The sequence below is a fragment of the Ixodes scapularis genome, unplaced genomic scaffold (assembly GCF_016920785.2).
Source record: "Ixodes scapularis isolate PalLabHiFi unplaced genomic scaffold, ASM1692078v2 PGA_scaffold6__148_contigs__length_123643588, whole genome shotgun sequence".
NCBI classification, from domain to species: Eukaryota; Metazoa; Arthropoda; class Arachnida; order Ixodida; family Ixodidae; genus Ixodes; species Ixodes scapularis.
This window is the reverse complement of record NW_024609881.1, coordinates 41,554,483-41,572,496: the sequence shown is the minus strand read 5'-3', so window position 1 is coordinate 41,572,496 and position 18,014 is coordinate 41,554,483. Positions and strand designations below refer to the sequence as shown.

General features: G+C 45.4%; 1 protein-coding gene across 1 annotated transcript; it reads right to left on the bottom strand.

Moving 5' to 3' along the window:
- Positions 1-1,768: 1,768 nt before the first annotated feature.
- On the bottom strand, positions 1,769-3,282 carry LOC115332035. The gene is made up of 3 exons (XM_029994313.3): positions 3,271-3,282; positions 2,396-2,637; positions 1,769-1,886 (listed from the first exon to the last, which is right to left on the bottom strand). Exons 1-3 carry the CDS (start codon positions 3,280-3,282, stop codon positions 1,769-1,771), a joined length of 372 nt encoding a protein of 123 aa, XP_029850173.2.
- Between the last annotated feature and the right edge of the window lie 14,732 nt (positions 3,283-18,014).

Here is an 18,014-nt window from a genome sequence, read left to right as displayed (position 1 = left end):
GTGACGCAAAGGTGAATACCCCAAAGACAGAGAATTCTCCCGAGCTCTAACAATGATACATGTGTCCGTCTGCCCAATATACACCTTATCACAGGAAAAGGGTACCGTTGTCAAGTATGCTAAGGGGGTTCCTGGATAATTTACAAAGTGACTCCGCTAGGCCCCTATGACTAGTTCTTTTTTTCCGTTATTTGTCTTCTTATGTTGATGCGTTTCCTTAGTCGGGACACAAAGAAATGCCAGTTTTCTGCGTTAATCCCTCATTTACTGGGCCTCACTTGCGACGTGTCCGTCCACTAATTTTTGTGCAGGAATGTTTCTTGAACAGCAAACCTACAACTAAAACTAGAAAAGTAATTCGTAACTAGAGTAGAAGTTACTTCGGAAAAGCAATTAAAGAAAACTAATTATTACCGAAAGTAAAATGTGATTTAAAGTTACTAAACTACTCGGGAAAGTATTTAAACTAGAGTAACCTTAGTTACGTACAAGTCTGGCGCTGCGTCTGTGTCCCTCCTTTTACCTGTTCTTGCGATCGTTTCCGCTGTTTTCATTATATATCTGCAAAAAGTTTACGACCGCACGCTGTTCTTTCAACTCAGGCATTTTAAGAAACGAGACATGATTTTGAGGCGCTTTGGGCAAAAAATTTGCAACACGTCGCTAGAACTTTAGCAGAAGACTTCGGTCTGCAAACGGACTTGGAAGAGATGCCAATACGCGCTGGTAGCGGCGGAGGCTGGTACTACGAACGGCCCCGCCACCCTCGAGAAATTTATTACAGTTATATTTGGGTCCCCCCTTCTGTGTTAAAAAAGTTACGGTTATCCGTTATTTGTCACCTTTAGAAACTGGGGAGTTTGTAGTTTTCGACACACTGAAAAATCGCAGGTCTTTGTTATGTTCCCGCTTGTTATGTTCCCGACACACTGAACATCGTGATTTGTTCTTAACAGTTTTACCAACTCTTTCTGCCATCTGATTGGCATCGGAGCGGTAATCGAGATGGACGAAAATCCCCCCTTTTTGCATTTTTGAAAGTCGCAAGATAGCTCCTTGCGCACCTCGTGCACCCTAAAAAAAGCCTGTGAGTCTGCTTTTCCGGACAGCACGCGGAGTGCCAATCATCGCAACTTACGGAGACAGCTCAGCGAATGACGATGCGGAAAGATATGTTTAGACCAAAAAACGCAGTCTGAGTTGTGACATTAAGCAATGCAAAACGTCACACATGCATTGCTTAATGTCACAACTCAGACTGCGTGTTTCGGTCTAAAGATATGTTTCGGCATCGTCATTCGCTGGGCTGCCTCCGCAAGTAGCGGTGATTGGCTCTCCGAGTGTTGAGCTTGAAAGTAGACACACGAACTTTTTTTTAAGGCGCATTTAAGAGCACTTGCTAGGACACTTGCTCAGAGCACAGCTTCATGCACGCTTTGGTACCTACAGAAATAATGATTGGTTCGTCCAAAATATTTACCCTCCTGCGCAGTTCTGAATGTGTCAGTCAGATGGTTTATTCCCATATGTTGCTACACAATATACAATAAAATTGTTAAGTCGAATAATGCAATCGAATAACCACCACATGCGCAATAGACGTTGATAGCTTAAAACACGCAGGTTGTGGTTTAGATGTTTGGAAAACATGGTTGACCAAATATCACAATGATACGTCACTTCTTCAAACGAAGAGTGAGTTGCATTTATTGTGCTTCAAGCGTGGATGAGTATTTTAGACAAATGGTGACTTAGGGAGTGGGTTCCTCTAGTAGACGACGGTGCCAACTGGTCGGTGCACGAAGTGTCCACCTCGGCTCTGGTGCACGGAACTGTGAGAGCCGGTCACCACTGGAGCGTGGTGCACCTCGGCCTGGTGGTAGGTGCTGCGTTTGGGAGAGCAATTCAATTGGGTTAGTCCCAAGAAAAAATCCGTTGTCGCTCAGAAGAGCACTTCTAGGCCATGAGCTTTAACGTAAGAATGCGGCTAGACGTCTTTTTTTTATAAATATTATGATAGAACAACCTAATTCACTCATTAAAAACAACAACTATTTGTTTTCGCACATAAGAAACTTATTATAGTCGGTGTCGACTTGTAGAGAGCGAGAAACTAATATGATATGCAATGTTCGTTCATGGCAACTTAAGTTTCAACCAACTTGTGCGCAGTGGAGGCTGCCCCAGTAATTTTAATAAACGTTGAAGTAATACATTATTTCCCAATACACACTAGAATGCTGCCTGGAATGCAAGATTACTAACAAAGCACGTGATGGTAGTGGAGAAAATAATTCACAATTGAGGTCCAGGTTTCAACCTATGCACTGTAATGTTTCCAACGAGATTGATTCTAAATTTGTCCTTGTCTTCTAGAAAGACGGACTTGACTCACCCAATGAATGGGTCGTGCTTGGTGACGATTGTCTTTGGGTGGACGACCTTCTTCTGGCTGATGGTGTACCCGTGGGCGTGGGGTGGCACGTAGGCCACCTCGCTGTGGTGTTCCACCACCGGCTGACGCACCACCGTGGTGGCCACGGGGACCTGGACTGCAGCAGCGTGGTGGGCGTATGGTGCCACGTATCCGGCCTGGCAGCAGGCGGCCAGCAGGACGAGGCAGGGCACGAGGGCGGTCTGGATGAGCATAATGGAACTGGTTTTAACCTAGACACTAAGGGTGTAAACACGTGGACAACATTTTTGAGCTCATTGTTCGAAGCGCATCCGGACACCGACTACCCGAGTATCACCTGGCATAAACCGACCACTCTTGGTGCGGGGTGCCCGCTGTGGATGGGATCATAAGGGCTTCGTTCAGCGTGCCCTTAGCAGAATGAAATTGACTTTGCTGTCAGTGAATACCGACTACTCGGATGAAGTTATCGTGGGAGACTTGAAACATCATTCAATTGGTGGAGCATGTTGCATATTAATCTACGATGAATATTTAGCTTTATGCAGAAAATCGGTTAAGAGCGCCGTTCTAGAACACTAAAAGAGAACAACCTCCACGGCTGATAATAATGTTCTTGTGGAATCGCGGGCAGTGAACTTCACTAACACGCCAGTTTGTAATTTAATTGCCTCGCGGACGGTATTCATCTTGTGCATCCAATTATCCAGTTTGACTCGCAACCGTAGCACACATGTTCTTTCGATACCTCGTTAAGATACCTGGTTAACTATTGATGCGCTGGAAATAAAAACGTGTTTAAAGTGTTTTGCGTTACACATAAAATATATTCTGCGCGCTCTAAGTGTACTCACAAAGGTGTTCATGCTGTGTGTGGATAGAGATACTTCGACTGACTTGATGGAGTAAAGACTGTGCTGCAGCCTTGTTAAGGAGCCCTTTTATGGTTGGCTTTCAGGAAATACTGAAGTGTGCCGTAAACAAGTGTGTTCGGAGAGCGCGAAATGTCCCGCCCATATTCTTATCGCGACATCGCAGAAAATACTCATCGCATTTTTCTGTGGCTACCTAGAGAACTGTAAGCAACGAGGGCATATTTTAACACTTACTTTAATTCACTACTGGTATCTCTTCAGTGTGTGGGACACGATTGTTTGTACGGAGAAGGCGTCATTTGAAAGCCGCGGTTAGTTTCCCTTCAAGGATGTGGTCGTTGCCTTTCCTGTGGAATGCTTTCTTCGTTTAATAAAAAGTATATTTGGTGTTTAGGGTTTCACTACGGAACTGGGATACAATTAGAGTTCTCTGTTTATGGCGTTTCTATCAACAAGTGTATCAAAGCCATTTAATTATGAGTGTTAAAAAAAAAAAAACAGCTAAACGTCAACAGAACCTGAGCATTCCTCAGACGTGACGACATTTTGCGCGCCCCGAGGAAAATAAACTGAAGACTTTGTAAACTCGGAAGTGGGTACGGCATTTTGAGCTGTATTGTAAGTGGCGACAGAAATCGGGGTTACGATTACGGCAGGGGATCTTTAAAATATGGCAACTGTACTTCGGAGTTTCGGGTGTTATTATCGGAAACAGGTTTATGATTTTTTGCTCTCTCTAAATCTTGTTTTTTTTTTCGTTTTATTCTTGTTTTATAAAGCTTAGAAAGATTATTCTTTTAAACGGACACCCACAAAGGCTCGCAATCGTGACCTAACTATCGCTTTGAACGTTTATTGAAAAGTCAAAAATATATACAAATATTCGCGCGGTCCGACAACTTTTTTATTGTACCCTTATGGTTTCAGCATAAACGAGATTACATGCCACTTTAAATTTATACTTTATTAAGGTTTCCAGGTGGAAGAAAGGATTTTCTCCTTTCCTATCAAGCTGTTAAGCTTGGGGGTTGATTAGTGAATAAAAGCTTAAAGGCCTGTTCACACATGTAGGTGAGCGCTACAAGTGTAGCGCTGACCTCGCGCTAAGCGCGTGCTGACGGGAGCGTTCCCCAGTTTTTTATCGCACAATCAATACTGTTGTTCATGGCAGACAATAAGTAGCGGACGACACGTGAGAAGCGCTGCATTAGCGCTTCGCTGCATGTGTGAACCGGCCTTAATGCACCCAAACACATCGTTCCTTGAACTGTTGCGTAGAGAAAGTTTCGAAACTTGCGTGTTCTCTTTCCTCGTGTTTCTTTCGATTTTAGATTACCGCTATAGATTGAGAACCTTATTCCATAAGGAACAATCCATTCTCTTAATTGAAAATCTAAAAGAGGGACTCTTCAGTGCGATAGAAAACAAAATCGTTTTTATGTTTGTCAAAACAGGGTGTAAACATTAAGGCCCACCCTTTCACCGCTCCTTATCAATCTCTCCATGCATAGAAACATAAGACTTCTGAGGGTAGAAAATTGGGCACCCAATGTAAAAAAAAAATATAGGAGCGTGTCAGCGGGCAACTCAAACAACGTTCTGTGATCACTAGTACACAGGGTAGCGTATTTCTTTTACGATAATATGTCCGAGGTTTATATTCCACAGAGCGAAATATAGCCTGAAAAGATATATTTTTTTTCTAAATACTACGCACCCTGCATATAGACCGCACGTCAAAATATTTTCCCACTCAGCAAAACTTGATTGCGTTGTTGGAGAGCAATAGGATTGAATCGTAGAGAAGCAGGGATGAGAATAAAAATCAGTGTTATCTAAACTGTGTTCTTAATCGTGATTTAAATCGTGATTTAAATTTTACAGCTTTGATCCTAATTTAAATGAAACTTTTTTGGTAATAAAGAATGCCAAAGTATGTTTTTTATATATTATTGGGTGCTATGAGTGTGAATTTATTCTGTTTTTAAATCAAAGAATGGTCAAACACAGAAAGATTGATATCAGTCTGAGTGCGAACACAAAGCAGTAGTGTTCACGAGCAAATGGGAATAGTGTGCCTTCTTTCCATCGTCCACCACGTTACGGTACGTTTTACTCCAATTAATTAAGCGCGCAAAATAAAGGCACTAACTCTAGAAATCTAATGTTCTACTGAAAAACAATAAGAACGCAAAAATAAAAAATAATGCTTTCTACTGAATAAAAAATATTAGACAGTTTTTGTTCTATAGAGACACGGTTTGCTCAATAAAAAAATATTAATCCAGCCGCACTTGGAATATACACTAATTCCTTCCTCCGCAGCGTTTTCAGTGATCGGAACGACAGATCGATTAATCGTTCACGTTTAAACATACGTGTAGTGATTAACAAGCACTACTCTATAATTACATTTAATTAAACCGAGTTAATCTGACTGAAAAAAGCGTATTCATGATTTATTTGTTTTCGTTCGATAAATGAAGTATTTTACACCCTGTAGAGAAAGCTTAATTAACATAATATGTGATTCACAAAATCCATCACCCCTTGTCAAAGTTAACAATCTTGAAATAAAAAAAAATATTCTGCAGTCTGCACCCGTTCATTCTTCGTACCGCTATATTTTTTTTTTCTTTTCTGACATATAAAATTTGCGGAACATAGGCCGGGAGATACGTCAAGGAAGGTTTCGTTATTGCTGGAGATGGAATGGAGCACAAATGCACGCGATTCCTTTTAACTGCCGTATTCGAAAATAGGTCGTTTTGTTTTTTATGACCAGACCTGTGTATCTACCTTCGAACAGAACCCACGGAGGTCAATCATTAAGACTTAGAAAAACGCCGGCTGATGGCGAAACAGAGGTAAAGTTGGTTGTAAAATAAACAAAAGATATCTAATTTACACGGATCTTTTATTTCTTTGTTCTGACGTTGTCGGTGCCTCATCATATGCCGGGCCTCTTCGACAAATCGCAATTAATGAAAAAACATTTAGGGCTCAGGCGAGCTGGTGTAAGTTTACCATTTTTAGACCACCTGAGACTGGGTGGAGGAAACACGACAACGTCTGGAATTTCGAGAGGTTGTCGTGTTTCTTCCACCCAGTCTCAGGTGGTCTAAGAAATGGTAAACAAATCGCAATGCTTGTTTCTTCTTGAGAGTTGCAGAGAAAAAAACGCGCAGGTATTGCTCACAAAGAGGTTGGTATATTTTCGAACACATGCGGTACTTAATAGAAGTTTACGATGTTTAAATAGCGGACGCACCACACCGTATGGTATTAACTTGGAAGCGCATTAGTTTAGCAATGTAGACAGTTGGACGAGTTGTTACAGATTGAACATAGTTACAGTTACAGTAGTTACAGAAGAGGGGCAGAAAATATACTGAACGTTTGTAAACTGTTAAATTTGGATATCAAATACACCCCTTGGTTATTGTTGTTAAGAAAACATATTTTTACCCCAAAGAAAGGGAAGAAAGATAGGGAGATCGATGGGTGGCTGCGCCTAATCGTGGGCTTTACGGGCCTCGGATGCTATCGTGGCTCTGGTTGCCAGCAGTAGCTATTGTCTGACTTCCTCGCTGCGTAACGCGGCCACCCATCGTTCGTCCATCCCGGTCATCGCAGAAAATACTCATCGCATTTTTCTGCGGCTACCTAGAAAGCGGTCAGCAACGGGGCCATATTTTACCGGCAACACTTACGTTCGCTCACTACTGGTATCTCATGAGTGTGCGGGACACGATTCTTTTACCGCACAAGGTGACATGTGGAAGCAGCGGTTGGTGGCCCTTGAAGGATGTGGTCGTTGCCTTTCCTGTGGAATGCTCTCTTCGTGGAATGAAAAATACCTTCGGTGTCTGTGGTTTCACTACGGAACTCGTGTGCCATTAGAGTTCCCTCTTTATTGCGTTTCTATCAAAGAATGTCTGAAAGACATTTCATTAAGGGTGTTTAAAAAATATCAGCTAAACGTCAACAGATCCTCAGCATTCCTCAAATGCGATGACAGTTTGTGGCTCCTGGGAGAATGAACAGAAGACGTTGTAAACTCGTCAGTTGCGAAGGCTTTTGGAGCTTCATTATAAGTGGCAAAAAAAATATGGATTACGATAACGGCAGGCGATCTCTGAAAAACTGCGAACATGTACTCTTGAGTTTTGAGTGTTATAATCGTAAACGGGTTAATGATTTTTTTCTCTCTAAATTTTCCTTATCTTTATTGGTCTTGTTTCATACAGTTTAGAGACACCCTTCTTTTAAGAAGATACCCATAAAGGTTCGCAGTTGTGACCTAACTATACGCGTATTTAAATGACAAAAACTATATACAAATATCCGGCCGCTCCAAAAACTTTTTCATTGTACCCTTATGGTCTCAGCGTACAAAACATTACATGACCCTTTTAAATTTATATTTTTTAAGCATTACGCGTGCAACAAATAATGTTTTTCTTTCCCTATCAAGGTATGAAGCTAGTGGGTTGCTTAGTGAATAAAGGCTTAATGGACCCAAACACGTCGTTCCTTGAATTGTTGCGTAAAAAGATTTTGAATGTAATGTGTTTTCTTACCTTGCGTTCTTTTTTTTATTCTCAAATGAAAACTGCCGTGCTATTTTGAGACTATCATTCAATGATGGTCGAAATCAATTTAAATCGTGATTTAAATTTGACAGCTCTTGACCATGACTCCAGTCAAAAGCTTTTGGTAAAAAAGGATGCCCAACTATGATTTCTTTTTCGATTTATCTGAAACTGGGTGCTGTGAATGGGGATTGATTTTGTTTTTAAGTCAAGGAATGATCAAGCACAAAAAGCTTTATATTAGTCTAGGTGCGAACACAAAGCAGTGGTCTTTACAAGCAAATTTGAATATTGTGCTTTCTTTCTATCATCCACCTCGGTAGGAACGTCTTAATGCAATTAAATAAGAACGGGAAATATAAGGCACTACCATTAAAAATGTAAAGTCCTTTGCAAAATAATAAGAGCGCAAAAATAAATCATAAATAAAGCTTTTCACCGAATAAAAAAAACAACAGCTAAAGATTGTTCTTGTTCTACTGAGGCATGGTTTACTCAATAAAAATTGTTAATTCAGCCGCACATTAAATTTATACTAATTCCTTCTTCCGCACCGTTTTAGTGATCGGACGAATTGATCGATCTGTCTTGCACTTTTAAAAATAGATTTAGTTATTAGCAAGCACTACTCTATAATTACATTGGACTAACCAATTTAATATGATTGAAAAAAAAAACTAATTATGATCCATTTGACTTTTTTCGTAAGTGCATTGTATTCTACCCTGCACAGAAAGCTTGATTAATATAATCTGTCATTTACAAAATCCATCGCGCCTCGTCCAAGTTAATATTTTTGATATAAAAAATATATATATTCTACAGTCCGCACCGACCAAATCCACGCGATTCATTTTAACTGCCTTATTCGAAAATAGGTCGTTTTTTTTTATGAGCAGACCCGTGTATCCACCTTCCAACAGAGCCCACGGAGGTCAAATATTAAGCTTGTGGGTTGATTTGTGAATAGAGGCTTAATGGACCCAAACACGTCGTTTCGTGAATTGTTGCGTAAAATCTTTTGAATGTAATCTGTTTTCTTACCTCGCGTTCTTTTTTTTTTTTTGTTGAATAGAAACTGACGTAATATTTTGAGACCACCATTCAATGATGGTCTCGATCAGTTTGAATCATGAATTAAATTTGGTAGCTCTTGACCATGACTTAAGTCAAAAGCTTTTGGTAAAAAAAGATGCCCAGGTATGATTTCTTTTTCAATTTATCTAAAACTGGGTGCTATGATTTTGCATTCATCATGTTTTTAAATCAAGGGACGTCTTACTGCAATTATATAAGAGCGCGAAATATAAGGCTCTAATTTTAGAAATGTAACGTCCTTTGCAAAATAATAAGAACGCAAAAAATAAACATAAACAAAGCTTTTCACCGAATAAAAAAAATATTAGATTGTTTTTGTTCTACGGTGGCGCGGTTTACTCAATAAAAAAAGTTAATTCAGCCGCACATTAAATTTATACTAATTCCTTCCTCCCACAGTTTTCAGTGATCGAAGGGATTGATCCATCAGTCTGTCACGTTTAAAAATAGATGTAGTTATTAACAAGCACTACTCTATAATTACATTGAATTTAACAAAGTTATTATGATTGAAAAAAAAACTAATTATGATTTATATGATTCGTTCGATAAATGCATTGTATTTTACCCTGTACAGAGAGCTTGATTGACATAATCTGTCAGTTACAATATCCCTCACGCCTCCTCAGTTAACATTTTTGATATAAAAAAAGATATATTCTGGAGTCCGCACCTGTTCATTCCTCGCACCGTGTCAATTTTTATTTTTTAAAACATAACAAGTCTCTGGAATATAGTCCAGGAGATACGTCAAACACAGTGTCGTTATTGCTGGACATGGAAAGGATCACAAATGCTCGCGATTCCTTTTAACTGCCTTATTCAAAAATAGGTCGTCCTTTTTATGAGCAGACCCGTGTATCTACCTTCCGACAGAACCCACGCAGGCCAAACATGAAGTCTAACTAAAACCGCCGACAAAAGGCGAAACACAAGTAACGATGGTAATAAACAAAACAGAAAGATGTGCGATTTACAGAGATCTTATTTCTGCATTCTGACGTTGTCGGTGCCTCATCATTGGACGGGACTCTTCTACAAATCGTAATGATTGCCTATTCTTGAGAGGTGCAGAGAAAGAAACGCGCAGGTACTGCTCACAAAGAGGTTGGTCGATTTTCGAATAAATACGGTACTTATCAGACGTTTACGATGTTTAAAAAGCGGGATCGGTGGCCGAGTAGTCTAGCGCACACCAGCTCGGAGCACGTGGAGCGAAAGCTCGCGCTGCAGAAACCAGGGATTCTTGGTTCGAGCCCCACCCCTGCCCGTTTCGATCTGGATGAGCATCGTACCGGCGTGCGGTCGTGTATCACTACTGCGTGACGCACGTTAAAGACCCCAGGCTAGCGGCTGTACCGCACTGGCTAAATTTCTCATCTACAGCTGGGAGACTCGTCGCCCCTGTGAGGCAGACCAAGTTCTAGCCTGTATAAACACACACACAACCCAATTACCCACAGCACGGTATGGTATTAACTTCGAAGCGCATTACTCTAGTAATGAAGACAGTTTGACGTGTTCGAATAGATTGAGCATGGTTACAGTTGCGCACAAAAGGACAGGAACAGAGAAGAGGGACATAGATTACACTGAATGTTTGTAAAATGTTCATTCTTTGTGGTCAACTTGTGGACGTTGCAAGAAGGAAAGAAAAGAAGGGAAAACGATGGGTGTCTGCGCCTATTCGGGGGCTTTACCGGCCTTGGATGATATCGCCGCAACCGTTCCCAGCAGCAGCTGTTGGCTCAGGCCCTCGCTGCATAACCCGGCCTCCGCTTCGTTCCTTCCTCGGGTTCGTGAAAGGCACTAGGCCGGGGAACTTCTGACAGGCCCAAACGACGGGCTGCGCATCGACCCGTTTGCACCCGCAGCGTGGGGTTGCGGGAGACGGGTGGGACGACGAGTTGACTCTGTCCGGCGTTCGAAGTGAGACCATCTGGAGTCTTCAGGTCAGGTGTTCTTCTTCTTGGTGGCTGCCATAAATATACTGAAGGACGAAATAGTTTCCCAAGACTATCAATCAAAATAAAATTACTCGACCATCACGCGACGTGATGCGTTTAGACAGCGGAAGCAGGATTGTGCTGTTTTTTCCAGCTATATTTAGCATGGAAACTGAATTGATGCAGGGGTGACGTAACTTAAAGCTTTCAGCTAAATTTAGCGGGGAAACTGAATTCCTCTGCTCTTTTACGCCGTCACGGAATCGGGGGGACGGGCCACTACTAACTGTAAGGTTAGTAGTGGCCTGTAAAAAAGTGTAATATCCAGACGTGCAAGTAGCGCGTCACACGCGGAAGACTTCAACCCACAGCCTCTGGGTTAACATGTATTGCGAGTTTCATGCTCTAAAAATAAAAGCAAGGAACACGCGAGCAACAAAAACGGGCTCCGCGCGGCGGCTTTCATACACCAACTTGCGAGGACGCTGTGTCGTGACGGCTTGGCATAGGTCCACGTCACAGCGTTCTGGGCTATGGGGATCAGCACGCGGCGCCCGTTTTTATCGCTCATGCGTTTTCTGCTAAAAATGGGGAGGGGATGCAATGCAACAATTTCAGGTTTAGAATTTTTTGACATTTCGTCAGTTTTACGTTTCTTATCTTGTCCCGGAGGATAGAAAAAACATCTCCTTCACTAAAAAAGGTCGCGATTCCGCAGCTTATTCGCAAACCAAAAGCGGAGCTTTTTCTCTACCGGCAGCCGCCAGTGGCAGCCGAAGGAACTACGGCGAGAGGCCTACGTGACCTCGCTCGGCTCTACGCTGCTGCATAACGCCCGCTAATGTCAGCAGAGAGAGGGAGAAGAGGCGTCCTCCGAGAGAGCACACGGGAACCTACATGGCACCCCGAATTACGTCGCTAGCAGTGCAACCAGGTGTGACCCTGAAGACTGGAAGCGCGTTGAGGGGTGACAGAAATGCCAAATTTATCTATTTTTACAAAACAACAAGGACACGCTGTCGAAATCGGTTTTCTATTTTATACTTCAGAAATGTCATCGGGCCACTTCCACAAATATTTGACCTATTTCACCTAGGGCCTTGCGTAGATTGTAGCGATTGTCTCTCCGAGGTGCCCCAAGCGGGAAGTACTGCAAGCAAAACCAGCGGCACAGCCATGGGGGCAGCCATATCTGCGACAATGGCAAACTTCACCATGGAGGCCATCGAACGTAAGGCTCTCGACACTTTCGAGCCTAAACCCAGAAAATTTTCTGCCTTACGTTGTGGGCACCCTGGCGGCTCCCAAGCCAAGTTGCCCGACTGCGAGGCTCAAGCCGAACTTTTCCCGCGTGGCGGCGACGTCACGCCAGCCACGCGCACATCGGATGCGCCGCCTTGATAAGGCAGATCAGAGGCGGCGCACGGAGAGTCGCTGCTTGGACTCCGGCAGCGCCGGTAGCAATGTTAATCGTCTTGTCCATGTCCAATTAAATGTAGTTTCTTGTTGTTGAAACCGTTGGCTCCGTGTTATTCCTCCGGGTCGGGTATGCAGCAAGGCAAACCGACCACAATGGCGCCCAACCGTGGTATGCTACCCACTCGCAGGAATTTCACGGGGCTTGGTTTCTTCTTTCGGTAAGCCTTTTTCATATTCCCCGTGTTTCCTATCGTTGTTTCGTGCTTCCGTCACGTCCACGTTTGTTGTATTGGCGTGTTTGTGACCGTATCTTTGTGAACGCGGCAATCGTTTTGCGCGCTTGTGTTGGGTTTTTGGGGGCGTTTCTTTTTTTTGTGCTTGCAGGAATGCTTACGCGACGCAGCACCCGGATGAAAGTCTGGCCCGGTACGTTCGGGTCATGCAGGAGCTCTTCAAGAGGGCGGACCCGAAGTCACCGGAATCGGACAGAGTAGCTCGGGTCAGAAGACAGTGTCACCCCAGGTACAACGTCTACCTGATCAACCGCACCTTTGAGACCCTTGAAGAGCTAGCCCGGGGCGCCCGCCTCATCGAGGAAGCTCTTCATGCCGAGCGGAACTACCTGCCGCCGCCACCAGCCAAGTACGCGCTCGAGCCGGTATGCGCATGGCGGGGCCCCGAGGCCTCCACGCAAGTGGACTGTCCGAACGAGACCTCCCTTCCCCACCACGTCAACCAGGAGAGTTGGCGTGGCATGCATGGTGAACTCCCGTGCGGGATAAGCGTATGTTCGCCTAACTCTCCCCGAGAGGTCCCCGGAGGTCACAGCGAGGCCCGTGAGGGTTTCGGGCGGGGGTCGCCACGACAGGTGGGAGGTCGTTGGCCGTGCCCTATCGTAAGCTGGGGCCCAACGGAGATCACCACCCAAGCGAACCATCTTCATCAGTCTGCTCCTGCAAGTGCTGGCGAAAACTGGCACGGTGCGGTCGCAAACCCGCAGCCCAGCAGCATTGACCCCCGCCGCAACGGAACAAGCCCTCCTCACAACAGCCAGTCGCAAGCCTGGTGGAGGCCCTCCCTTAGTGGTTCCTTATCCGATCACTGGAGGCAGTCCGACGGGCACCTCGGTGCAAGTGACCTAAGCAGGCAACTGTCGTCGGACTGCTGCTACCACTGCGAGCAGCCCGGCCATCACCGAAACCAGTGTCCAAGACTTTTGGACACTACAAACAAGAGGTGGCACGAGACGGCGGCAAAGGGCCGGAACCAGAACCAGGGAAACTACTTCGGCCGGCGACGCTGAAACCAGACAGCCACTCGCCGACGGCCGTTGCAGTACCTGGGAGCAGTGAGGCCGTGGCACAGATTCCATCGGTATGTCGAATCCAGCTCGAGCCTAACATCATTGAACCGCGCATGACTATTTCACTGCTCGATTTTCCCATTGCCGCACTTTTGGATTCCGGGGCCGCTATCTCGCTCATAGGGGATTTCGTTTTCGAACTCTGCAAAGCAAATAAGATAAGCCTCCGGGAGTGCGAAACCCGTTTGCAGCTAGCTTCTGGTACAGCAATAACAGCTGGAGGAGCCGTGAGGCTGCAGATTCGGTTTAATAGAAAGAAGTGGCGTCAGCGATATCTTTATCTGCCAGGACTCGTGGTACCTGCGATCTTGGGCCGAGATTTCATTACAGGCGAAAGCATGACACTCGACTTTTCTGGTGGTGGATACCGGCTGGGACAACAACCGGAGCTGACTCTGTTTACCAAACGGGAGGACTGCATCCCTAAACCGACCACTGCAGCCCTATTCACCACGGTGCCAGACGTCTTGCCTGTCGGCGTTCCGGACCGTGATACCCCGCAAGCTACGTAAGCTTTTCATCCGATACATGCATGACTCTGCTTTGGCAGGACACAGCAGTGGGAGCGAGACTTACGAAAAGTTATCCCAAATTGCTACCTGGCCAGGCATGAGGCAGGATGTGCTCTGATAACCTTCGAGGACCTGCGAAAGCGCTTTTCCGATAACCTTCGAGAGGCCCGAGAAAATCTCGACGTCGCCCGAGTACAGCAGGCAGAACAGTACAACCAGGGGCGACGTGACTTGCAGTTCGAGGTGGGAGAATTTGTACTCCGGCGTACTCACCCACTGAGTGACGCCGCTCGAGGCTTCGCAGCCTCCCTCGCCAACAGGTGGGAAGGTCCGTTTCGCGTGCGTGAAAAGTGCTCACCACTCACTTACAAACTAGTTAACTGTGAGTCTAGTGAGGAAACCGGACCTGTTCATGTCACCGACCTTAAACGATTTTTCCAAGCAGAAGACGAAGATTCCTCGCAGGACCGGAACGACACTGACGGCAGTCCCGTTCCGGAAACCCCCTTGTCTCCACCAAGGCGGCGGTATAACCTGCGACGTCGGTGACACCAAAGAGAGAGGAACTTTTTTTTTTTGTCCCCTTGGCCTCTTTCGCATTTTGGGGTTAGTTTTCTACTTCCACGGATCTGCCCCCTTTTCAAGAGAGGGGGGAGAAGATTGTGTGCCCACCTCAGATCCGTTATTTCAAACTTTCTGGAAGGGGTCCGAAGATAACGTCAGGCTCAGCCCTCAACTGAGTCCCATGTCGTCTGCTTCCATGTTTTCTACGAAGCTAACTCATGGACAAAACCGTCGCCACACCCGCCATCTGAACGACACGGCGGCCGGTCTCATCGAGGACCGCGGCCACCCTCTACAGGACCACGTGCAAAGCAGCCACCGGGTGGAGCCCTGATTCCGAACAAGCGACAAGCTGGAGCTGACCGAGCCGCCGCGCTCGTCAGCAGCCGCCGCGCTCGTCCAGCAGGCGCCGGCCGGACTTACAACGTCAGTCCGCCCAACAGCGCCATCCACCCCTGACGCCCACAACGTCTCCGTCATCGACATGCCGGACGAAGCTTGAGGGGGGGGGGAAGTGTGGGCACCCTGGCGGCTCCCAAGCCAAGTTGCCCGACTGCGAGGCTCAAGCCGAACTTTTCCCGCGTGGCGGCGACGTCACGCCAGCCACGCGCACATCGGATGCGCCGCCTTGATAAGGCAGATCAGAGGCGGCGCACGGAGAGTCGCTGCTTGGACTCCGGCAGCGCCGGTAGCAATGTTAATCGTCTTGTCCATGTCCAATTAAATGTAGTTTCTTGTTGTTGAAACCGTTGGCTCCGTGTTATTCCTCCGGGTCGGGTATGCAGCAAGGCAAACCGACCACAACGTTGAGGACTGTTTCTGCGTTGTTGAAACCAGCGAGGTCGATCATCTTCTAAAGCACCTGAACTCGGTTGATGAGTCGCTACAATTCACGGTCGAACGCGAAGACAAAGGTTCCCTTTCCTTTCTGGACGTACTGCTAACCAGGAGTGGCAGTGGGCTAAGCATCTCTGTTTACAGGAAGCCAACCCATACTGGCAGATACTTGGGGTTTGATTCCCACCACCTCCGATGTCATAAAGCACCGGTGGCCTCTGCACTCTTCATACGCGCCTTCGCCACCTGCTCCACAAAGAAGAACCTCCGGGAGGAAATCAAGGTCGTAACTTCGGATCCTCGCAAGAACGGCTACCCTCGACGGTTTATTCTTCGGATACTGGAGAAATCAAGGCTTCCACCGCTAGGGCACAGCAGTCCCCCTCCCGATCGCGTCTGTGTCCCCTACATTAGCCACACCAGCGAGGCCCTTTCCTGCGTCCTCGGTCGCTACGGGATTGCGGTGACTCATAAGCCCGTGCCGACAATCGGTCGTCGCCTCCCCCTCCCGAAGGATCGGCCCCCCAAAGAAACCCTTAGCAAAAAAAAACCTTATATCTTAAATACATTTTAAATGCATTTAGTACATGTATTTTTTCGAATTTTTTTGTCCGCACTTGAAATGCATTCAAATGCATTTCTCCAAATGCATTCGAACGTATTTTTTTGGTGCACTAAAAGTATGAAGGAACATATATTATAAATGCATTCAAATGCATTCCGGAATGAATTAAATTTGCACCACGAGGGCGTCCTAAAATGTATTCGAAATGCATTTCTGTATTTTATTTAAATGCATTTTAGGTGCACAGTATTTCTACGTTCTATTTATTTCTTACATAATGCTACTGAATATCCCGCCGACTTAAAAAATGCAAGCCATCTAGTACAACAAATGCACAAATTAATGCTCACTTAGAGACCCCTCCCAGAATGCTAGACACACAAAATAGAACTGTCAAACAGATTGAGCATTTTCCACAGATTGCAAGTAGAAACTGGTTTATTTTGTACTACCGGTACAATCGTAAACTTCATCCCCTCAGCCTTCTCGTTTTTTTTATACAAAGCTTTATATTTAGACAACACCCTTTCCAAATTACTACAGAATGCACTTTTACGCTTAAGAAAAGATAAGCACTTGCTTCCAACAACACTCACACGTGCGTCGAAGAAAGAAAACAAAAAATAAACAACAGAGGAAACAGAACTAGTGACTGTTGTCCTTAAAGGTAGAGAAAAAAAAATAGTTTTCTCTTGCACAACTTCTAGAACACGGACGTGCCCGGACGCACATGCAAACAAACATTAAAAACAAAGTCAATTAATAAAATACGCATTTCGAAAAAAAAAAACAAAAAAAAACGCTTGCTGTGTGTTGTCGAAGATGAGCTGTCGCCCGTCCGTTTAGGCCGGCGGCCGATGGCTGAAAATCTAACACGATGGAGGCCAACACGCGTCCGGCACTGGCGAATGCCGCAAAAACAAAGGTGGTCGGTATCGGAACTAAGTTTTTCGCCTTGTAATCGCCTGGTCGTCATTCGGCCATCCCGCGAAGAACTGTAGAATCGGGAAGGCGTCCGGCACACCTGCTGACCGCCAGAAGGCACCGCAAAGTTGCACAAGAGGTGCCGCAGGATAGCCAGGCGGGCGGGAATATGGCGCCATGTTGACTCGGCTGCAGCTGGGGGGCTAGGTTGCGCTTTTTGCACTCCCAGGAGACTAGGGAGAGGGAAGTAACGTCAACGACACAGCAAATGCAGATTGGATGTTGACAGAAGAAAACGAAATCAACATCCAATCTGCGTTTGCTGTGTCGCTGACGTCACTTCCCTCTCCCTAGTCTCCTGGGAGTGCAAAAAGCGCAACATAGCCCCCCTGGATAGCTAGGTTCGACATTGTACATGTACACATCGCGACACTGTTAGCGCGAACACGACATCGGCGCATTTTCGCATTTTACATCTAAAAGGTATTAGCGAGCACAAAATTGTCTCGCTTACAATATAGAACCAAATGAGCTCTTTCTGTAGAAATAATAACTTGGATGACATCCATTGGTTTCAAAGAGAAAAACTGGAAAAACCGGCGATCGCTTGTTCGCGCTAACAGTGTCGCGCTCTACCTTTTTTTAGTACACGGAAGTGACGTCATCACGTCTGGTTGGTTGGAAACAAAAGTGACGTAATTTCCGTAGAAAAATGTGGGCGGAGTCGGCAAAACTGGGCGGAGTCGGCTACCGGACGTGACAACAAAATGACCTTTCGTTTTGTACCGAGTACGTTTCAAAAGGTACTTGCTCGGAACTAAGTGTCATTGGCAGCATGTTTTCGGCGGCGAGGCGTCGCCGTCTCGTTAATTCGACTTTTTCTTTAATAGAGCTTTTTTT

Bases quoted from the DNA above. Each gene is read 5' to 3' on its own strand.
- LOC115332035 (XM_029994313.3), bottom strand. The intron at 1,887-2,395 runs GTGAGTCAAGTC...TCCCAAACGCAG, and splicing joins AAGCACGACCCATTCATTGG to CACCTACCACCAGGCCGAGG.